The following is a 25,090-nucleotide window of genomic DNA, read 5'->3' on the forward strand; positions in this document are numbered from 1 at the left end:
ATGGTATGTGAAAACAGCTCCATGGAGTAATCAGTAGTATAGCCTGTGTCATCCTTCAATCTTGGTTGGGGTGAAGGACACAAGGAAAGGTGTGGTTCATGAACATGAGCCTCCAATGACGACTCAGTGCTTTTACTTTTTACAACTTCAGAAGAGGAGGCGATAGAGCTGAAGGCTGAGTCAGCAATGTAAGACAAAACTTTTTCCTGATGCTCTGGCTTTAAAAGCGGTTTGCCAACTCCTAGAAAACTAAGCCTTCGAAGCCTTATGGAGCCAGACGATGACGCAGGCTCAACACCTCCTGCATTCGGTCCTATTTTTCTCTTGCCACTACCATCAGATCCACCACCAACACCATCATTACCAGCTGCCAACCCCCGCCCAATTCCACGGCCTCTTCCACCAGCCTTCCTCATTTTTTGTAGGAATGTAGACAATATCCATCAAACTATATAGTAATGTAAAACAAGGTGTCTATAGGACAGGGGAGATTTTGAATTTCTGCACACACTTGTGGACACTGGACACTTATGGATTGTGTGAGGCCCACTGAATATCAGAGCGCTATGTCACAGGCTCGATGGCACAGGTGTGAAAAAAGTGACTACAGGATAAGGGAGATTTTGAATTTCTGCACACACTAGTGGACACTGGACACTTTTGGATTGTGTGAGGCCCACTGAATATCAGAGCGCTATGTCACAGGCTCGATGGCAGAGGTGTGAAAAAAGTGACTACAGGATCACAGAGATTTTGAATTTCTGCACACACTTGTGGACACTGGACACTTATGGATTGTGTGAGGCCCACTGAATATCACAGCGCTATGTCACAGGCTCGATGGCACAGGTGTGAAAAAAGTGACTACAGGATAAGGGAGATTTTGAATATCTGCACACACTAGTGGACACTGGACACTTTTGGATTGTGTGAGGCCCACTGAATATCAGAGCGCTATGTCACAGGCAGAAATTGGCTAGTGTATCACAAACTACAAGGTGTATGTAGAATTGGGCAGAATAGGAATCTCCCTAGAGTGTAGGTCTGTAAGAACGGAACAAGTCCTCCACTTATCCTTCCACAGTGACACACAGATAGCTTCACTGTGGCCGTGATAACAGCCGTTACACGGTACTGAGAGGAGCGTGCACGTACACGGCTGTCCGGTGTATGTAAAATTGTCAAGCTCCGTGTTTTTTAAGTATACGGACTGACACGCTGTCTCTCTATAGTTTTGAATGTGATCAAACAGCAAATATATTTAACTGTTTGAAAGCTAGATAAAACTAGTAGGTGCAGGTCTGTAAGAACGGAACATGTCCTCGACTTATTCTCACAGAGTGACACACAGATAGCTTCACTGTGGCTGTGATAACAGCCGTTACACGGTAATGTGTGAGGAGCGTACACCGCTATATGGTGTGAAAAAATGCACGCTCAGTACCTCAGCAGGACAAAAAAAAAAAATTGGGATTGCTTTTAATAAAGCAGTTTACAGAGCAGTGGGTAAACAGCAATGCAGCTGTCAGGAAGCCTTAGAAGGCAGCCTAACAACCAACACCGCTGATCCACCACAATATAGCCTCCCCTTGCACTGCACACACAGTGACTGGTGTGTTGTACAGGCAAAATCGCTAGCAGCAGAAGCAGTTTTTTTTCTTCTTCCCTGCCTAACGCTCTCCCTACAGAATCAGCAGCAGCAACCTCTCCCTATGCTAAGATCGGCAGAAGTAAGATGGCGGTCGGCGTGCACGCCCTCCCACCAAAGCAAGCCAATCACTTGCATGCCCTTCTGAAAGATGGTGGTGACCCCTGCCTATGTCATCACGTTGCCCACAGTGTCCGTGGATCCTGATTGGCTGAAAAAGAGCACAAAACAAACTTTTGAAACGCGACTTTGGCGCGTAAGTCGCCGACCTCGTGGCCGACCTCATCCTAGGGTCGGGTTTCGTTTCATGAAACCCGACTTTGCCAAAAGTCTGCGACTTTTGAAATTTTTCGACCCGTTTCGCTCAACTCTATTGGTCACCTTAGAAGTCTCCAGTGCTTTATCTCAAACCATTTTCTAGTGCTTTTTGAAGTGTGTTTTGGGTCATTGTCCTGCTGGAAGACCCATGACCTCTGAGGGAGACCCAGCTTTCTCACACTGGGCCCTACATTATGCTGCAAAATTTGTTGGTAGTCTTCAGACTTCATAATGCCATGCACACGGTCAAGCAGCCCAGTGCCAGAGGCAGCAAAGCAACCCCAAAACATCAGGGAACCTCCGCCATGTTTGACTGTAGGGACCGTGTTCTTTTCTTTGAATGCCTCTTTTTTTCTCCTGTAAACTCTATGTTGATGCATTTGCCCAAAAAGCTCTTGTCAATTTTTCTTTTCCGTCCACATCTAGGGAGGTTAGCCACAGAGCCATGGGCTTTAAACTTCTTGATAAAACTGCGCACGGTAGACACAGGAACATTCAGGTCTTTGGAGATGGACTTGTAGCCTTGAGATTGCTCATGCTTCCTCACAATTTGGTTTCTCAAGTCCTCAGACAGTTCTTTTGTCTTCTTTCTTTTCTCCATGCTCAATGTGGTACACACAAGGACACAAGACAGAGGTTGAGTCAACTTTAATCCATGTCAACTGGCTGCATGTGTGATTTAGTTATTGCCAACACCTGTTAGGTGCCACAGGTAAGTTACAGGTGCTGTTAATTACACAAATTAGAGAAGCATCACATGATTTTTCGAACAGTGCCAATACTTTTGTCCACCCACTTTTTTATGTTTGGTGTGGAATTATATCCAATTTGGCTTTAGAACAATTCTTTTTGTGCTTTTTTCATTTAAGACAAATTAAATGAAGATAATAATACCAAAGATTTTGTGATTGCAATCATTTTCAGGAAGAAACTGAGTATTATCTGACAGAATTGTAGGGGTGTCAATACTTTTGGCCACAACTGTATATGAGCAGGATTCAGGCAGGTAATGTCCGATGTGGACACGCTATGGAAGATGGCTTTTGAGTGCATGGCCCATAAGGGAGGGGTGGAAACCTCCCCAGTCTTGCAAAAACAAGAAACCAATTATACACAGACACATGGGCCATGCACACAGCGAACAAGTCTGTTTACTGTTACTTTTTTTTACAACAGAGTATTTTTATACGTTTGTTTTACTGTGTTTTGTTTTTATGGTGGTGTGAACATTGTCATACAGACTTGTTTGTTGTGTGCATGGCCCATGTGTTTGTGTCTAATTGGTTTATTGTTTTTGCAAGACTGGGGAGGTTTCTACCCCTCCTTTGTGGGCCATGCACACAAAAGCCGTCTTCCATAGCGTGTCCACATTGGACAATACCTGCCTGAATCCTGCTCATATAGGTACTATTCACATGGTCAGGTTTTTAAATACATCGGTTAGGGACTGCTCTGAGATGGGTATACCTTGACGTTTGGTGGAGTGGCTTAGTATACATTTTTTAAAAAAAAACTTATCAACCAAATGCCCTGTTTTGTTATCTTTCTACTAGCACTTGCTGTTTACTGTTACTTTTTTTTTACAACAGAGTATTTTTATACAAGGATCCACAGGTTTTCATTGTAACAGACTTCCGGCTCATGCACAGCACAAAGAATGAGGGGGCTAGTCAAAATTGCAGTGACGTCACAGAGAACGGCGCTGGACACCTGAGAAAGCGGCGGTAGGTGGCCATATTAACACACTCACACTATATTACATGCATGGACACACACACATTGAATGCATAAAAAAAAGTTAGTGAGAGAGCTCCTTCAATTTTCCAACAAAACCTTTAGGTCTAAGCATACCTCCAAAACAGCAAAAAAAAGGCTTAGCTAGAAGAGGATCAAAGTTTTGGAATAGCACAGCCAGAGTCCAGACCTAAATCCAATTGAATATCTGGGGGTGACCTGAAGAGGGCACTGTACACAGGAGATGCCCTCACAAATTGACAGATTTGAAGCTACTGCAAGGAACAGTGGTCAGAGATTGTTAATTCCTACTCCGACTCCTACTGATTGCTGTCGTAAATTCATGGGGTACTTCAACAAAGTATTCGTTTCAGGGTGCGCATATTTATCCAACCACATTATTTTTAGTTCTTTATTTTTCTTTTTCCACCTGTGGGTATTGTAAAAGGTGAAAAAAGTTATATAATGATTTTTGTTGGTATTTTTTTTTTACATACCAAAAAATACTGTAATTTTAACAGGGGTGTGTCAACTTTTTATATCCACTGTATGCTGAACCATTACGATTTCTCTTCAGGGGAACTGACGGGCCTAGGCCAACTTCTGAAAAACAAGCTCATACAATTATCTCTACTGCACCAAAAAATTTACAACTGGCACAATGATGTCGGGGGGGGGGGGGGGGGGTAACGTTCTCCTGACTTGGCTGGATGTCATACACCGGGGAAGAGGGGGACAGTGGTGTCAAATGTTATACTCCAGGGTGGAGGGGGGCAGTGGGGTCGGATATTAGGCACTAGCTGCAATAGGAGTGAAGGAAAAACCTGAATTCATCGATTACGATGTGTGTCCCAGAGCTTTTGTCTATTTAGTTTGTGTGTCCTCAGTCAAATACACCATCAATCTAAAACACGATAAGTAGGGGACGCTTTTATAGTCCGTGCTAGAGGCGCTCACACTTCCAGAGACACGTGTAGTAATGACATACTTACGTAGATGCCCATCCCATTAGTGGGTTCTCCCAACGCTCTCGAGTATCAAAATCAATTCTCCATTTCTTGGTGTTCTGAACGCCGGACTGCATGGCGTTACGTGCCGGGACATAGATGTGAACTTTCCTGGTTTTCAGTTCCTCTTCTGGAAATCCAGTGATTGTGGAGATATCCTAATCGAAGAAGAAAAGTACCGTATGTCATTAGGATTGGGTGTCACGTTCCCGTATCTCGAGGAAAGAATGAGAAAGCGAATTCTTGGAAAGTAATTTATTTCACAAACAGGGATACAAAGCTGAGAAAACACTGAGGAGTTAATATTAAACCAAGGTGTCCTGAGGTCCCAACTCAGAAGTTGACATATTTCCAGACCAATGGCTAACTTCAGAAGCGAGAGGATTACTCAACGGGAAAAAAAAAAGGGAAAGTAATTAACATTACTAAACACTTTTGTCTATGTCGGGATCTAATTAAGAAAAACTACTGCACCCCACCCAGGGTTTCCAGGGTTTTTCCTACGGGAAAGACGTCTCTTTATGGGAAATACCTTATACAAATGCAGATCACAATGACACAAGTCCATCATAATCAATACAAACTATTATCCTGTCCATCAGGCTAAAGAAGAATTATCATTTTCTAAAGCGGCTTCTATAAGTTACAAGTCTGTTAATTAAGTGGGGTGGAACAATATGTTCCCTGTTCAACCAGGCACATCCGGGAAAACTACTACAAAAATCATCATTTAGCCTCCATCTGAAGTTCCCTGAAATATTGGTTTTGGACGGTTTTATCAAGAACTGAATTAGTAAAGAACATACAAAAAATAATACAGTAAATAACTGTACTATTCTGTCAAGTTAACATTCATGTTGAGCCGTTTTCTAGAAAAAGGTTTCGGGGAAAGCTGGGAGGACACAAGTATGGCTGCCATTGTGATGTTCATAAACCAAGATTCCTAGTACCAGTACTGACATTTTCTAGCCGACATTAGTTTTCTGTCCCTAGTTGTTGAAATTTGCCACCCAGAGGTCTGGGAAACCTAGGTGGCAACACATATGGAACCTGAAGACTGCTATATGGCTGGCACTAGTGATGAGCGAACGTGCTCGGATAAGGTGTTACTTTATTCCATTAGAGATGAAAAAAACCCACAATATTAAGCAGCGTAACGGTATATAGTGAAATCATGTTTTTTCCTATGAAGCTCAGCCCATGACTGAGCTTCTAAGGAGGAGCAAGATGGCAGATGCCTTCCTCAGGCCCATCGGTTCTGAACGATTGTGGCTTTAAAATGAATTATATTTTCTTTATTAGTGAATAATAGTAATCCGGAGTGAAAAAATGGTTACATTTCCAAATTTATAGCAGGACTACAAAATCCACGGAAAAGGCACAGTATAGATCTACGCGTTTCAGGTGTGATGATGACACCGAACCATTGCTGGTGCACTGCAGTGGTTAGATCCGGTCTGCACACTGGCAGCTTAATTAATGTGCTCCGGAGCCATAGCAAATTCAGAGGTCTTTGAGCTAATTGAAAAATTATTTCAGAAATTCACCATAAAATGGAATCATACATCATTAATAAGGCCACTGCCATCCAATATTAGGGAAAACAGACCAACACAAATAATCCACAAGACTCATGAAAATAGTGCCCTTATAACACCTTGTATTGTAGCCCCTATTGTGTCCTATCACTCATGCAAATTGAGGTATATAAACTCTCAATATCCGCTGTTGGCCTGTTTGCTGTACATTGGATCAAGATGGTACAATAAAAGATGAGAACACAAGGAAGATAATATCTACATGTGTACGGTTTTGTGGACTTGACTATTTCGTCAGTTTTGTCCAATAGGTGTCTATATGCTGAAAATTAGAGTTTTACCATCTATTGATTATATTCTTTATCCATAAGTTTTATGCTTGTGCTATTAAATCATGGATTTTCTTGTCACTATTTCTTAGTTGTACTATTATTGACACTTGTCACTTTTGTACTTTATTTTCCAGTCTCCTCACATTGCACATACTGTACATATGCCATTATATATGGCGGGTTCAATTGTAATAGCAATGTATTTAATATTTTTATTCTTGAGATATATTTGATATATTCACTTGTTAGTCATTGCATGTTATTTAATATTGTCTATTTTGCTCTTGTTCATTTTTTATATGCAATATTCACTTAGCACCTTGTATTATTAATAGTCTGATTAGGCCTCTGTAGGTATTTATTCCATTCACATAAATAATCCACCATCCATGATTTTTTTAATTATTCCTGTTTTTGGCACACACACATACATACACACACATATATATATATATATATATATATATATCTCTCTCTATCTCACGTATTTTTTAGCATAGTATTCATTACAACATCGTACTATTATGCTTTATATACACAATACCGTTGACTTCCGGTATGACGCCTTCAAACCCATCGATGCTAGGGTAAATGGGCAATAGGAGCCGGGCACATGCGCCGTCTCTATGACAGACCATGCTAAGCTTGTGTCCCAGTAGATGGGTGACATCGGTGGGGCATGCGCAGACAATACCGGAAGTACTACCTGTGAATACGGATCTTTTCACCATGCACGCACCTCCAAACAGAAACTGTTGATTGGCTGCTCATACTATTTAACGAGCTCACCCATTTCCCCCAGTGTTCGCTTCCTGACGATGGGACAAAACGCGCGTTGGGGCGATCAGGGATGCCACACTCCAATCCACTACTCATGTAAGTGCAATCTACCTAACTATATTAAAGTCTGACTACCATGGACACAATAAGTATGAGTGATAGGACACAATAGGGGATATAATACAAGGTGTTATAAGACCACTATTTTCATGAGTCTTGTGGATTATTTGTGTTGGTCTGTTTTCCCTATTATTGGATGGCAGTGGCCTTATTAATGATGTATGATTCCATTTTCTGGTGAATTTCTGAATAATTTTTTAATAAGTTCAAATAAAGAGGTTATGATTGGCACTATATACTGTACTGTTCTTTTGTGATAAATTGATAAAAAAATGTATGTTTTTTTATAATTGCTTTATTTTGAATGGGGCAAAAAGGGGCGATTTGAACTTTTATATTTTTAGTTTTTAAAAACTTTTTTTTCTAAACTTTTTATTTGCTTCAATAGTCCCCTCAGGAGACTTGAAGCTGCAATCATCCAATCACACTGCCATAGCACTGCTATGTGTAGCGAAAATCAATCTCGCATGAACTCCGGCCATGGTTCAATGGAGGGAGGATCATAACAGGTATGGGAGTTTTCTGCAGACCCCAGGACAGTTGTGACAACCCATCGGCGCCCCACGATCAAGTGACAGGGGCACCGATGGGCATGCCTTATAATGCGTTTCTGGCCCATGTGAGTTAAATGTCACTGTCAGAGATTGACAGGGGCATTTAACTTGATTGCAAATACCCCCGCGGCTGAGAGAGGCGCATGACAGATGATCTGATCAGCTGTCATGTGCAGAGAAAGATGCATCAAATGCAGGGACACCACCTTGGCCGTACCTATACATCCAAGGTTGTGAAAAGGTTAAAAAGAGGGCATTCAAATATAAGATTAGAACCAAGATGTGATGACACATCTAACAATATGCACATATAACAAAATCACTTTAAAATGATTGACATTTAAGTGGTTAAACTGGTGTGATCGGAGCAAGTTCAGGTTGCTGCAGTGTCAGGCAAGAGCAGGCTGTGTGTAACAGCCGGCATCTGCCTGGTATGAAGTCATCTCAGCTCATAGATTACGGAGCTCAATAACAAAAAAATAATCATGTTGTCAGATTATTGTTATCACACAATAAAAACAAAACCCAAAAAACAATGGCGAAATTGTGGTGTTTCACTGTAGTTGGAAATTATTTCTTTGTTTTTCAGTAATTATATAGTACAATGAATGGTGTTATTGAAAAAGACAACTCGTCCCGCAAAAGACAATCTCTCATACAGTTAGGTAGATGGAAAAATAAAAATAAATTCCATATCTTCCCATAGCCACCCAGGTGGTCATCTGACGCACATCTCATGAGGATCTGTTACAGTAATAGCCTCAGCACTGGTCACTCCGGTGGTCATCTGACGCACATCTCATGAGGATCTGTTACAGTAATAGCCTCAGCACTGGTCACTCCGGTGGTCATCTGATGCACATCTCATGAGGATCTGTTACAGTAATACTTAGCCTCAGCACTGGTCACTCCGGTGGTCATCTGACGCACATCTCATGAGGATCTGTTACAGTAATACTTAGCCTCAGCACTGGTCACTCTGGTGGTCATCTCATGCACATCTCATGAGGTTCTGTTACAGTAATACTTAGCCTCAGCACTGGTCACTCCGGTGGTCATCTGACGCACATCTCATGAGGATCTATTACAGTAACACTTCGCCTCAGCACTGGTTACTCCGGTGGTCATCTGACGCACATCTCATGACGATTTATTTACAGGAAAGCTCTCTTCCCACCTTAGTTGATAACTAAGGATCGGGTCTAGAGATCTCTCACCTGATCACTAACTGACCTCACCTGGTTGTTGGGCACTTTTTGAACCTCACAGGACACTGTGTCCCATGCGGCTGCACAGATTTTGCTGTAGTACCGACAGCGACCTCAGCAAAGGCACTGGTTTGTATCCTTGATCTCCAGCACCACCCAATCCCAGGGGCGCATGGTTGCTTATCCTGGGATTGGTAGTTCTCCTTTAGGGGCTGATATCCACCAGACTTCACAATAGCCCTTACACTAATAACATCTGTGTGTGTAAAAATGGCTTCTTACACCTTCAATTTCTTTCACGTGACTATAACAATCAAGCCTCAGCAACTGGATGAGTGCAAAACCGGATGCCAACCTGTTCTGGTGGACACTTTCGGACTGGTCACAACTGGAGTTACAAGAAAACTTTTCAGAGAATGTTGCAGTAAGTCAGACCATAAACTGTTTCTATGGCCTCATTAGATCGTAGCGATCTACAGCACCATTACCTGCGTGTATGAGAACATACCCTCAAGGGAACTGCTGTATATAAAATGGTTTAATATACCGTCATAGCGTCACCTTTGGCTCCAGGAGGGTGATGCTCCGCTATAAGTCACACGCGTATGACTTTTTATGTAGAGAAATTACTAGTTCCAGCATTGGAAATGTTATTGCTGACAAAAGCAAGTAACGCACCTTGCGGCACAAAAATGAATTGTGTACTTCAGGACCAGTCCTACAATATAATGTCAGATCTGAGGAATGCCAACAAAAATGTTACGTAACCTCCACTCCACGACGCGGGTTACAGAACACAATGCGGCCTCCAGATTGCTATAAGCCTTTGCTTCTCTCTGGAAGTGAGCGAGGTCTGCCCTCCGAAGCATTGCCAACACCCGCGGCTCCAGGACCAAAAATCTCAGCCCCGACATGGGCTCAAATCTTATCGTATCGAACTTTATGGACAAATATGTTTATTAGTGAAAGCCATAAAAGATGCCAGCAGGCTTTCTCCAGTCCCCAATATATGTTTTACGGCAGCGTTGGGGTGCAGAGCGGCACAAATGCTCCAGTATGGCGACTTCCCGCAGCCGCGGCTGTACTGTCTTTACAGTTACAAGTGCAATTTGTTCCAATCAGTTTTTGCTTCTTTAATGGCATTTCCTATTTTCGTTAAATATTCACACATTACTTTATAGGCAATGCGTTGTTAATTAAGGGCTCAGCGGGGCACTATAAGTTATTTTAATAGGCATGAAATCATTCATTCCAGCCAGCCATTACAGTCATCATTGTAACGCATTTTACAATAGCTGCAGTTGATCCTCTATAACAAAGACATCTGCTCCAGGTGCTCCCCGTTCATTACTATACCCCTTACCCACATGCTGGACGAGCCATGGAACAGACCCAAAGGCAGCTTTACACAGGGGGCAAAATGTGAAATAATGGCCCAAAAAGATAATCCATCACAAGGAAATATATGAATGCTTGAAATACTGCTTTATATTCTTATTGTTAAAGCGTGCCTGTAGAATAACGTGGACCAGCTGCCTTCATTGTCCACAAGTTAATGCAGCCTTTGGTGCACTTGATATCAGTTAACCATGTCCAGGAACATATGATCTGTAACTTGAAATCCTCTCTGACAGTAGGAACTTAATCTTCATGAGCATTCTGTCAGCACTATAGGTGCTAGAGCATTCTCTTGCTGAAGCTCCTCTCTGTTATGCCTGTAAATAGCATGACGGACAGGAGAGCATGAGCAGGGGGTGGGGGGACCCGTCCCCATCTCACACAATCTGATGCGGTGTCTCTGCTGCTAGAGATGGATTACACTTGAGAACAGGCAGTGGACAGGACAGTGTAGACAAGGGAGGCCCCTGATGGTCATCACTTTAAGTGATATTCTTTGAAGAAACGACACATCTACCTGACACATCTACCTTCCTCTACCTACATACCTCTTCTGACAAGCCTACAACCTACAGTGACCACCAAACAGCTACACGACCAGCTCTACCCTCACCTGCTGTATCCTCACCCATCCCTTTGTAGATTGTGAGCCCTCGTGGGCAGGGTTCTCTCCTCCTGTACCAGTCGTGCCTTGTATTGTTTAAGAGTATTGTACTTTTTTATTACAGGTAAAGCGCCATGTAATAAATGGTGCTATAATAATCAATAAGAAGAACTTATAAAATGAAAATGAGAACAAGCTGCCTGGAAATAAAGAAACCATTTAAATTGTTGTATGAAATAAAAAGGTTTTCCTTTTTTCCAGAAATAGTGCCACACTTGCGGTATATGTGGAATGCGCTTTACACTTTGTTACAGAATATCTGTATATCAGTCAGGGTTCTGGTTCTCCAAATTTCAATGTACTGTACATTCTGTATGGAGATCTTTGTCATCAGTGAATTAGGACATTTTATTTCATTTTATGTTCTGTTCATACGTCCCTTTGTATGTTTAGCTTTAGGAACAATAAAAAAATGGAATTCATTCCCAAAATGCTAACCGATGCAAACAGAGGCGGCGGGTCATGGGTCGGTCTCCTTTCCGTATGGTGTCCATTTTTTGCAGCAGAAGAAATAGTGCGGCATACCGAACTTTTTCTTGTTTTGAAATTGGCAAACCAAACAGGCCCGATAAGAATAAACCCCTTAGTGACAGAGCCAATTTGGTGCAGTTGGGAAAAAAGTAGTTAGTCAGCCACCAATTGTGCAAGTTCTCCTACTTACAAAGTTGAGAGAGGCCTGTAATTGACATTATAGGTAGACCACAACTATGAGAGTCAAAATGCAAAAACAAATCCAGAAAGTCACCTTGTCTGATTTGGCAAGATTTATTTTTCAAATTATGGTGGAAAATAAGTATTTGGTCACCTAAAAACATGCAAGATTTCTGGCTCTCACAGACCTGTAACTTGTTCTTTAAGAGTCTCCTCTTTCCTCCACTCATTACCTCTAGTAATGGCACCTGTTTGAACTTGTTATCAGTATAAAAGACACCTGTCCACAACCTCAAACAGTCACACTCCAAACTCCACTATGGTGAAGACCAAAGAGCTGTCGAAGGACACCAGAAACAAAATTGTAGCCCTGCACCAGGCTGGGAAGACTGAATCTGCAATAGGCAAGCAGTTGGTGTGATGAAATCAACTGTGGGAGCAATAATATGAAAATGGAAGACATACAAGACCACTGATAATCTCTCTCGATCTGGGGCTCCATGCAAGATCTCACCCCGTGGGGTCAAAATGATCACAAGAACGGTGAGCAAAAATCCCAAAACCACACGGGGGGGACCTAGTGAATGACCTGCATACAGCGGAGCTGGGACCAGTGTAACAAAGGCTACCATCAGTAACACACTGCCAGGGACTCAGATCCTGCAGTGCAAGACGTGTCCCACTGCTTAAGCCAGTACCTGTCAGGGCCCATCTGAAGTTTGCTAGAGAGCATTTAGATCATCAAGAAGAGTATTGGGAGAATGTCATATTATGATGAAACTAAAGTAGAACTGTTTGGTAGAACTCATCGTGTTTGGAGGAGACAGAATGCTAAGTTGCATCCAAAGAACATCATACCTACTGTGAAGTATGGGGGTGGCAACATCATGTTTTGGGGCTGTTTCTCTGCAAAGGGACCAGGACAACTGATCCGGGTACATGAAAGAATAGAATGAATGGGGTCATGTATCGTGAGATTTTGAGTGCAAACCTCCTTCCATCAGCAAGGGCATTGAAGATGAAATGCGGATGGGTCTTTCAGCATGATAATGATCCCAAGCAGTCCGCCAGGGCAACAAATCAGTGGCTTCGTAAGAAGCATATGAAGGTCCTGGAGTAGCCAAGCCAGTCTCCAGATCTCAACCCCATAGAAAACCTTTGGAGGGATTTGAAAGTCCCTGTTGCCCAGCGACAGGCCCAAAACATCACTGCTCTAGAGGAGATCTGCATGGAGGAATGGGGCAACATACCACCAGCAGTGTGTGCCAACCTTGTGAAGACTTACAGAAAACGTTTGACCTCTGTCATTGCCAACAAAGGATATAAAACAAAATATTGAGATGGACTTTTGTTAATGACCAAATACTTATTTTCCACCATAATTTGCAAAATAAATCAGACAAGGTGATTTTCTGGATTTATTTTCTCATTTTGACTCTCATAGTTGTGGTCTACCTATGATGTCAATTACAGGCCTCTCTCATCTTTTTAAGGTTATATAGCTCTAGAACGCTTCAATGGATCCCACTGATTCTGAGATTGTTTTTTTCTTGACATATTGTATTTCATGTTAATGGTAAAATTTCTTCAATATAACTTGCATTTATTTATGGAAAAAATGGAAATTTGGCAAAAGTTTGGCCATTTTCAAACTTATTTTTTGTACCCTTAAATCAGAGAGTGGTGTCACAAAATCACAAAATAGTTAATAAATAACATTTCCCACATGTCTACTTTATATCAGCACAATTTTGGAAACTTTTTTTTTTGTTAGGACGTTACAAGGGTTAAAAGTTGACTAGCGATTTCTCATTCTTCCAACAAAATTTACAAAACCATTTTTTTTTTTTTTTTTTTTAGGGGCCACCTCATATATAACAGAAAATACCCAAAAGTGACACCATTCTTAAAACTGCACCCCTCAAATTGTGCAAAACCACATTCAAGAAGTTTATTAACCCTTCAGGTGCTTCACGAGAACTAAAGCAATGTGGAAGGAAAAATTAACATTTTACTTTTTTCACAAAAAATTTACTTTGGAACCAATTTTTTTTATTTTCACAAGGGTCTCAGGAGAAAATGGACCACAAAATTTGTTGTGCAATTTCTCCTGAGTACACCGATACCCCGTATGTGTGGAAAAGCTACTGTTTGGGCGCATGGTTAAGAAGGGAGGGAGCACCATTTGACTTTTTGAATGCAAAATTGGCTGGTATCAATAGCAGCACCATGTCGCGTTTGGAGATTCAATGATGTACCTAAACAGTGGAACCCCCCAATTCTAACTCCAACCCTAACACCAACACATCCCTAACTCTAATGCCAAACCTAACCGTAACCCACCCCTATAATCCTACTCCCAACCATAACCACAATCCTTACTTTAGCTCAACCCTAACTTTAACCCCAATCCTAACTATAAGCACAACCATAACCCTAATGGAAAAATGGAAATAAATACATTTTTTATTTTATTTTTTTTATCTAACTAAGGGGGTGGATAAAGGGGGGTTTGATTTACTATTTTTTTTTTATTTGATCACTGTGATAGGGTCTATCACAGTGATCAAAATGAAGTAATAGGAAAAATTTCCTATTGTTGCTGGGTGCCGACCAGCAGATCTTGGCGAGCACACTGCACATGCGCCTGCCATTTTCTTCCCGGAAGACGCTGCCGGCCAGGAGACATCACGGGGGGGGGGGGGGGGGGATGCAGAAGGATCTAGAGACACCAGAGGTACCGGGGAAGGATCGGGGGACCCCAATTCTCTCTCCTCTGATGTGCAATCACATCAGAGGAGACAGAAATTAAATGGGAAATCGGACTTTTCTTTTTTTCCGATCGCCGTTATTCCATTATTAATGACGATCGCAACATTAGAATCGGTAAAAACCAACCCAAATCATGTTCTCTGGGGTCTCAGCTACCCCCGGTAGCCGAGACCCTGGAGAAATTACGACGCTGGAGGGCGCTATACCGTTATTTCTCAGCGCTGTTAAAAAGCGGCACTGAGGAAAAAGTACCTTTAACTGCCGCAATTAAAAGGCGTATCGGCAGTTAATAAGGGGTTAATGGGGCCCCTTTGCTTCTGTTTACATTGGAGGATTCTCCTGTTGTCCTCTTGGCCAACGCAAGCCTGAATGAGTGTGTTCTTAAAACAGAACATGCAAATGGTACAGACAAATGGACATGTGAACAGAGCCTTAAGGCTGGGTTCACACAGCGTTACGGGGGTGCGTTTAACGCATCCGTTACATAGCGGCATTAAGGTTCTGTAACGGATGCGCTAACGCACCCATAGACTTCTATAGACAAGCGCATCGCTAACACATGTCATAAGCGGCATGTGTTAGCGATGTGCCGTCATTCTGTGACGGACCCTTGGATGCCGTCTGTAGAGTTCGGGGGTCCGTCACTGCTAGCCCAGATGAAGCATCTGCGCTAGCGGGATCGCATAACGCAAACGCGTTAGGGGAGTAGCGTTAACGCAGTGTCAACACTATGTGTTGAACGGACTGCAATAACGCTATGTGAACCTGGCCTAAGGCTCAAATACTCAGACGACAGTCGGATGAACAATGCTTCGGCTAATATCTTCTCAGTCGATTGTGATTGGACCAAAAGGACAGCAAGTACGGTAGCTCAGTAAGAGACAGCTGGAATCAGGGTCTCTGCACCTACATCAGATGGGGGGGAACCTACTGACAGAACCCCCCTGAAAAGGTGTTAGGACACCTCATAGGCATATGGAGAGCTGCAAACAAGCAGCGATTCTCGCATATGTCTATGTGACAGCCACGTCATTACTGGAGTTGTCTGGTGAAAAACCAGTAGTGTAAATGACAAAAAAAAAATAAAAATGACTTGCAGAAATTCTGATGCGTTACTTCTTATGGCTGCACAATATAAATATTTTCCGTGTAAATTATTCTTGCTTTCTCCATGAGGATACATTAGACGTCAGAAGTGCAGTCTGTTGAGACAACTGGATATTAATGCAGAAATGAAAGCACATCTAGTGTAGTGTGTATAATGCAGAGAGGGATTCCACGGCCTGCCATGACCCACATTCTGCCAAAGGGGCTTGCAGCAACGTCTAGACTGGCGCATTCAGATGACATTCGTGCTTTTGTATGGAAAAAATTGTCCACAAAACACCCTGCAGGCTGACAAAGCAAAGACGCTTGTTAACTAAGAACAGCTTGTTGGCTAAAGTGGATAGCAATAAATACGCATGATTTTTCAGAACAGGTGCACCCTGGGCCCGAAAGAATGAATGCTGCAATAGTTCTACATCCAGCAGTGTTTATGGCTGTCTAATGTGTGTCTGTATCTATTAAACTGCATCATTAAAGTCGGATACAAGGAAACTTACCACTGAAAGAAAAACAGTTTACAACCCATACATCCCCCAGAAATGGACCAGGCTTATGTGCACACTGCCAGTGTGTGCAAGGAATACCGCCACCCTCTGCCAGCAACACACAGGTGTCACGGTGTAACGTGGAGGAATAATACACGGACGGACTCCGGACCACAAAGCTTATTCTTATGGTACCAGATCTGCTATTCTTAGCTACATACGGGATATATTGCCATGATCTCATTTACTAACTGACGGGGATCCAACCTCTGGCGCAACCACCGATTCTGAGAACGAAGTGGCAGCAGCAATCCTTTAGCGTTGCGTCCTCTTCCTTTTTTCCTGCACCACGGTGCTCCCTGCAAACGGGCTGTGCAGGAAACGGTGATGCTCCCTGCAAACGGGCTGTGCAGGTGACGTTGATGCTCCCTGCAAACGGGCTGTGCAGGTGACGGTGATGCTCCCTGCAAACGGGCTCTGCAGGTAACGGTGATGCTCCCTGCAAATGGGCTGTGCAGGTAACGGTGATGCTCCCTGCAAACGGGCTGTGCAGGTAACGGTGATGCTCCCTGCAAATGGGCTGTGCAGGTAACGGTGATGCTCCCTGCAAACGGGCTGTGCAGGTAACGGTGATGCTCCCTGCAAATGGGCTGTGCAGGTAACGGTGACGCTCTGTGCAAACGGGCTGTGCAGGTAACTGTGATGCTCCCTGCAAATGGGCTGTGCAGGTAACGGTGATGCTCCCTGCAAACGGGCTGTGCAGGTAACGGTGATGCTCCCTGCAAATGGGCTGTGCAGGTAACGGTGATGCTCCCTGCAAACGGGCTGTGCAGGTAACGGTGATGCTCCCTGCAAATGGGCTGTGCAGGTAACGGTGACGCTCTGTGCAAACGGGCTGTGCAGGTAACAGTGATGCTCCCTGCAAATGGGCTGTGCAGGTAACGGTGATGCTCCCTGCAAACGGGCTGTGCAGGTAACGGTGATGGCTCCCTGCAAATGGGCTGTGCAGGTAACCGCGGTGCGCTCTGCAAAAGGTCTGTGCATGTAATGGCGGTGCTCCCTGTAGCCCTGGCTGTGCAGGTAATGGCGGTGCGCTCTGCAAATGGGTTGTACAATAATGGTGGTGCTCCCTGCAAATAGGCTGTGCAGGTAACAGCTTAGCATATGAATATAGCCTTATGCGATACGTGCACAATGGATCTGCTCAAAAAAAAAAACCTGGAAAATCTCTTCAAAAATACTTGAAAAAGACTCTTCCTCTTTGTTTTGTAAAACTTTGCTGTTCATATGCTTGGCGTCCACTTCCATTTCAGGTTTTGAAAAATGTCTTGCACGAGAGAAAAAAAAAAGTGCACGTCACCTCGATGAGGGTGCTCCTGATGGAATCCGCTCCAAACTAGTCCAATCAAAAGGCAGAAAAAAAACACATCAGGAAATAATGTCTTCAAAACGCTGTAAGGACACACGCACACGGAGCACCCGGCTCATGAGGACTGGCAGAACACATGCTCAATGAAGGGTGCGTTTTGGGGTCGGATGTGCCAAATCCATTGAGAGGCACGCCACATGATGAGGAATTGGGTGCATCTAGCAAGAAATGCTACTTTTCCCCATTGCACCCTGTCCTGCCCAGACTTCTCTGCAGCTGCACCTATTCTATCAGAGATGCTTCAAACTGGCATCAAAACACCAAACGTTGGAAAAGTTTGAGCGCGCTACACCAGTTTTTTTTTTTTTTTTTAGTGTAAACAGTTTTGACACTTTGCTCACCAAGTCCGTCTGCAGAGTTTATAGAGCGGAAACTGAACAGAAACTCCAACTTTTTGAGGAGTGTTGAATACGATGTGGAGAGTTTACACTCAGTTTCTGCTCCAAAAAACTAAGCAAAAATACTCTGTTCAAATACCCTAAAGATTCGTCAATATATGGCTTCAGGAAAAGAAAAATTCATCCAAAACTTCCCCAAAAACGAGCATTTCCTGAAGTGATTTCCACCAGAAAACATGTTGTTTCTGACCTCCTCAAAAAACTCCATGTGCATGTACCTGCACACAAACATTGGGGACGGACAAATCCGACATGGTCTTCAAAGAAATCGATCTTGTTGCAGTTTTCAGATAAGGAACGGTTTCCACGTGTTCTCTTGCTGCCTTTTGACTTGACAATGTCATTTTTCAATGTCACTTTTTTATCTTGTTTTTTCATGGAACTAATTCATGGACTTTTAGTGCGCTGCTTGACAAAACATCGAATCTAGATTATGTTGAAAGATTATTAAAGGGTTAATCCTTCAACATAATCTAGATTCGATGTTTTGTCAAGCAGCGCACTAAAAGTCCATGAAAAATCTGACAGCCTTGGCGGTCACGGAGTTGACCTTTGGACGTGCAGCAAGATGACTACGGATCTTACATGCTTTAAGCCCTCCTGGAAAGGGTGAGTGTATTTCTTTTATTCTCTCTCAATTTTACCCAGATAAGACCGCTTTTCCGTGTTCCTATAGTTTATATACTTTTTTATTTTGGCAATTTTAGAAACCTTTTTGGAATAAAACTCAATGTGGATTTCCAACAGTGGAAAAGCATATAAAGAGTCTGAACCAATGTTTTCATGTGGATTCTGAACCAATCCGGACGCAGTGGGATCATTCTGACGCAATCTGTGTACAATATGGCACAAAATTTACAGCGTGCTCATTATTGAGAAGGTTCTTTCTACTACAGTGACCTCTGTCATTGCCAACAAAGGATATATCACAAAGTATTGAGATGAAATTTTGTTTCTGACCAAATACTTATTTTCCACCATAATATGCAAATAAAATGAAAAATAAACAGACAATGTGATTTTCTGGATTTTTTTTTCTCAGTTTGTCTCCCATAGTTGAGGTCTACCTATGATGTAAATTACAGACGCCTCTCATCTTTTTAAGTGGTGGAACTTGCACTATTGCTGACTGACTAAATACTTTTTTGCCCCACTGTAAGTGTAGAAGGGTTTAGAAAACATGTACTGCACTTATCGTACTTATTGCTGCATGTTTGCGGTGAATAATGCAGACCACAGATCCTTAGCCATTCTGCCACATGTGAACGTGGCTTTAGCCTTCAATTGGAGTATGCTACAGAAAGACTTTTCCTATGAGGATTCTGATCCCCTGGTTTCTCTTCTCTTTCTGTTCTTCATTCTTAACGTGGCACACAGACACTCAATGCAAAGATTGAGCCAACTTCTCCCCTTTTTATTTGCTTTCAGGTGTGATTTTCATATTGTCCACAACTGTTACTTGCCACAGGTGAGTTTGAACGAGCATGGCATGCTTGAAACAAAGTTGTTTACACACAATTTTGGAAGAGTGCAAAACAATTTTGTCAATTCAATACACACAAAGGAAATAAACATGCATATAACAAAACATGTTGAATTGCAATTTTTTCTGGAAGAAGTACTTCATTTTCTGGAACAATTTCAAGAGTGCTAACTAGTGATGACCTAATGTGCTTGGATAAGGTCTTATTCGGCGTGCTTGAAAAATATGTTTGAGTCCCTGCGGCTGCATGTCTCGCGGATGTTTGACAGCCACAAACATGCAGGGATTATTTATTTATTTTTACCTGTTTGGCCGAACCCCCTGGACCAGAACACTCAGGGTTCCGCCCATCTCTACTGCCAACAGTGAGTGAGTGTATATTAATTATATACAGAGCCTTGCGAAAGTATTCGGCCCCCTGGAACTTTTCAACCTTATCCCACATATCATGCGCCAAACATAAAAGATACCAAATGTAAATTTTTGGTGAAGAATCAACAAGTGGAACACAATTGTAAAGTTGAACAAAATTTATTGGTTATTTTAAATTTTTGTGGAAATTCAAAAACTGAAAAGTGGGGCGTGCAATATTATTCGGCCCCTTTACTTTCAGTGCAGCAAACTCACTCCAGAATTTCATTGTGGATCTCAGAATGATCCAATGTTGTCCTAAATGACTAATGATGATAAATATAATCCACCTGTGTGTAATCAAGTCTCCGTATAAATGCACCTGCTCTGTTATAGTCTCAGGGTTCTGTCTGAAGCACAGAGAGCATCATGAAGACCAAGGAACACAACAGGCAGGTCCGTGATACTGTTGTGGAGAAGTTTAAAGCCAGATTTGGATAAAAAATGATTTCCAAAACTTTAAACATCCCAAGGAGCACTGTGCAAGCGATCATATTGAAATGGAAGGAGTATCATACCACTGCAAATTTACCAAGACCCGGCCGTCCCTATAAGGCTACTTTCACACATCAGGTTTTCGGCGTCAGGCGCGATCCGGCGTCGTGCCGGAACGCCGGATCCGGCAAATGTTTTGTAAAACCGGATGTGACGGATCCGGTTTTCTGCCGGATCCATCTTGTTCTTGACAGACAAAACCGGATCCGTCTCATCCGGTTCATCCGTTTTTCTATCCGTTTTTCGACGGATTACGCCGGATCCGGTTTTTAAAATTGACCCTTGTGGCCTTCCAAACGGGATTGGCTACTGGAAAACTATATATAGCGTGTTCCTACAGCCCTTCTTTGACAGGTTGTAGAGGAGAAAGTGCAGGTTGGAGAGAAGAGCAAGTTACTGGCGAAGATGGATGTTGTCATTGGAAATATTTTGAAGAATTTGGCGGATTTTACAGCGGAGGCGAATCGTTTGAGGGTGATTGTTCTGGAGAAGGAGAGAGCGAGACAGCAGCGCATCAGGCATCGTAGACGACGTTTGTGGATCCACCCCATCACAGCCAAGAGAATGACGTGTGGGGTCTATTCTACACTATGCATGGACCTTCGACGAAACCCGGATACATTTTTTGGATATGTTCGAATGAAAATGGAGAATTTTGATTACTTGGTGGAGCGCATTGCACACCTCATAAGAAAAGCGGACACCTATTGCCGCTTCTCTGTTTCACCCGCAGAGCGTCTGATGGTGACTTTAAGGTAAGCCACATTTATTGGATATGCTCGCATCAGAGCACACTTTCACTGCAATCTTGTTGGTGGTAGCTTGTATCTCCAAGTGTTATAGCTGAGTTTTGGTATGTAATGCTGTGATTTAAAACTAATTGATTGTTTTTTAATTCCCCACAGATTTCTTGCAACTGGAGAATCCCTTTCGTCACTGCATTTCCAGTACAGACTCGGGATTTCCACCATATCTGGAATAGTGAAGTACACATGCCGTGCACTGTGGGACTCCTTAGCTGAAGAGTTTTTACCAGAGCCCACAACAGAGAGGTGGATTGAAATTTCAGAAAAGTTTCTTCAGATATGTCAGTTTCCCAACTGCTTGGGCGCTGTGGACGGGAAACATATCCGCATTGTAAAGCCAGCCGGATCGGGATCGGAATATTTCAATTACAAGAAATATTTTTCAATTGTCCTCATGGCCATCGCTGACGCGGAATACAAATTTATTGCTGTTGATATTGGGGCCTATGGCCGCTCCAATGACTCTCAAGTTTTCAAACTGTCTGCCATGGGGCGTAAACTGTATGGAAACACCTTCCAGTTCCCACCCCCTAGACCGCTGCCGCAAACATCTGGTCCACCTATGCCATTTGTCTGTGTAGGGGATGAAGCCTTCCAGCTGTCAGAACACCTTTTGAAACCGTACTCTAGCAGAGGATTGACAAGAACAAAACGCATTTTTAATTACCGCCTCACAAGAGCAAGAAGAATGGTTGAATGTACCTTTGGTATTCTGACAGCCAAATGGCGGGTCCTATTGACTGCGATCAACCTCAAGACAGAAACTGTGGACGAGGTGATCAAAGCTTGCGTGGTACTCCACAATTTTGTTATCTGCAAGGAACCCATTTCCATTGAGGACACCTCTGAAGAAACCACCTTGCAAGATTACCATGACATTACCACTAGAAGTTCTGTGACGGTTTCAGTAATGAGGGACAATTTTGCACTATACTTTATGTCACCTCAAGGCAGAGTACACTGGCAGGATGACAGAGTGTGAAAGATTTGTGCCCTAACCAAACTTGGGTACCTTCTGTACCAACAGTATATACCTTTGCCAACCAAAGTTGGCTATCTTGTCATGGTCTCTATTTTTAGCTTTAGGCCACAGGTGTGTACCTGGTTGTGTTTTATGCAAAGTATTTCACCTTTTAACAAAAGTTGTGTACATTGTTATGAAATCACCAACAATAAACACAACTTTTTAGGTGAAATACTTTGCTTCAAACACAACCAGGAACACAACTGTGGCAAAAAGCTAAAATTTACCCACAGTTATATACCTGGTTTTGAATACCATTTTACCTTTTAAATACCCTGTACTAAACCTTTTTTTTAAACATATTTCGCCGCAGAAAGAAATGACAGACAACCAGTGTAAACAATAATTTAACTTTTATTTAAAATATTTTTTTTTTGTGAACTGTTTTTAAAGTTAAAAAAACTTTTTTAATAAAGGTTTCAAACCAACTGGGCATTTTTATTACAAAACACATCATAAATCTGTGTAGTGTGGGGTGGAAATACTGCTGGAGGGGCTGCGGGACACTTCGACAATGGGAGTGTGGAGAGAGGATTGGGATCGTGGTGGGGAAGGAACAGTTAGAGGTGATGGTGTGGAAAAAGCTACAGAATGGGTGGACATGTGGGAGGCAGAAGAGGTGGTGGGCGGTGGAGTGGAGGGTTGGGCAGGGACTGTAGGAGCAGATGATGTTGATGGAAAGTTGTATGGGGAAGGAGTTTGGTACGGGGAAGGAGTTTGGTACGGGGAAGGAGTTTGGTACGGGGAAGGAGTTTGGTACGGGGAAGGAGTTTGGTACGGGGAAGGAGTTTGGTACGGGGAAGGAGTTTGGTACGGGGAAGGAGTTTGGTACGGGGAAGGAGTTTGGTACGGGGAAGGTTGCTGGAAGTGGGGAGATGTCTGGTAATGGGCAGGTTGCTGGTACTGGAGAGGTTGCTGGTACTGGGGAGGTTGCTGGTACTGGGGAGGTTGCTGGTACTGGGGAGGTTGCTGGTACTGGGGAGGTTGCTGGTACTGGGGAGGTTGCTGGTACTGGGGAGGTTGCTGGTACTGGGGAGGTTGCTGGTACTGGGGAGGTGGCTGGTATGTAATAGGAGGTGGAGGATGGAAAGTGGCTGGAGGGGGTGCAGGTGGAGGAACTACTGGGGTGGGAGGAGGAGGTTGGGAGGTAACGTGCTGGAGAGCACCGTGGCATGAATGCATTACATGCATCTGCTGGGTAGGAGATAGCGTTTCCATGCGCTCCACAACAGACCTGAAAAAGGTGTGGTTTGGCGAAGATCTTGCTTCTGAATGCATGGTTTGCAGAAGTGTCTTCACCTCCAGAATGCTGGAGTTGATCTGCTGAAAGCCTGCGGAGATTTGCTCTGACAAGACTTTGAGACAGTTCTGGAAAGATGCATTCAGATGCAAGAACTCTGGCGCATAAGTCTTTTCCTGACCCTCTGCCGCTGCCGCCCAGTACCCGCAGGTGTACTAGAGGTGGCAGGGGCAGAAGGGTGGTGTAAAGGGAAAGCGATCTCCTCACCAGCAGCTTCATGTAATGTAGGCGGCCACGATGCTCCTGTGCTGGTGGATGGGACAGATGGGTCGAATGTGTGGGAAGGCTGGGAAGGTGCAGATGTACCAGTGCGGTCGAAGTGTCCCTCGGTGCCGGTCTCCTCAGGGATCGCCTCAGAAGGGTCCAATCGTGCAGGCTCCCGAGTGCTGCTCACCGTGCTGTGGAATAAAGAGAAAAAAAAACAATTAAAATAGTGACATGGTATGGCCCTGGCTGAAAAAAAAAAGTTACATCTAACATTTTTTTTTCACATGTGGTGTGTAATATTTACCTTCTAGTGACCATTGTTTCCCGGAGGAACGACAGGGCTTGTGCGTACTTGTACTTGCTCCTGCGTCCTCCAGATCCACTCGGGGCCCGCATCTCTTTATTGAACTCCTTCTTGAAACGATCCTTCACAGACCGCCACCGCTTCACAATTCTGTCCCCTGAAACGAGAAAGGAGTGGTTAGTATACAACATCAGTGTTTCCCAAACTCCAGTCCTCATGGTCCCCAGGGGTCATGTTTTCAGGATTTCCATAGTAAATAGAAATCCTGAACACATGATCCGTGGGGACCACGAGGACTGTTGTTCGGGAAACACTGGTTTACATCAAGCAACCGGTACTGTATATACTTACGGTCTTTAATCTGGGCCCGAGCATCGAGGTCCTCCCAGCGGTCCACAAGGAGCGAACAGATTTCCTCCCAGAGTCGCCGGGTAACGATCAGGTCAGCGTGGCGGCGGTCAGCTATATTCCAGAGCGGCTCCCTTTCTCTGATGAGATCGATGAGGTGGTCCACATCAATCCCTCCATCCTCACCGTCAGAGTCGGGAGCACGCTGTGAAGGCTGTTAAAGAAAAAGACAAAAATAACATAATTAGCCTCCACAAAAGAAATGAAATAAAAAGTGCAAAAAAACAAAGCAAAAATATTTATACTTACACGCTGGTGACCGCCGCGTTGCTGTCGCCGACGACCCTGGGAGGCACTGCGAGGACCTCTTGGCCGAGCACCAGATTGGGAAGACTAGAGAAGAAAACAAAAAATGTTATGTCTTTGGATGTAGGCATTTGTTTGCTGTGTGTGGTCTGCAGAACATTGTTTTCTATGTGTTGTGTGTAGTGTGATGTTGTGTTTCTGCGTTTGATGCCAAAAACTTACCAATTGTGAGCCCACTCCAGGTGTCTGTCCACCCCTTCCTC

General features: G+C 43.4%; 1 protein-coding gene across 1 annotated transcript in view; it reads right to left on the minus strand.

Annotated features, from left to right (window-relative positions):
- NDUFS4 (NADH:ubiquinone oxidoreductase subunit S4) overlaps nucleotides 1-25,090 on the minus strand; it is a 218,561-nt gene that overhangs the window by 18,305 nt on the left and 175,166 nt on the right. Inside the window, exon 3 of the mRNA XM_073583390.1 lies at nucleotides 4,693-4,865. Coding sequence (XP_073439491.1) covers nucleotides 4,693-4,865 — 173 coding nt within the window. The remainder of the gene's footprint in view (nucleotides 1-4,692; nucleotides 4,866-25,090) is intronic.

The sequence above is a fragment of the Dendrobates tinctorius genome, unplaced genomic scaffold, assembly GCF_039654945.1.
Source record: "Dendrobates tinctorius isolate UK_male_01 unplaced genomic scaffold, ASM3965494v1 ptg000078l, whole genome shotgun sequence".
In the NCBI taxonomy this organism is placed as follows: Eukaryota; Metazoa; Chordata; class Amphibia; order Anura; family Dendrobatidae; genus Dendrobates; species Dendrobates tinctorius.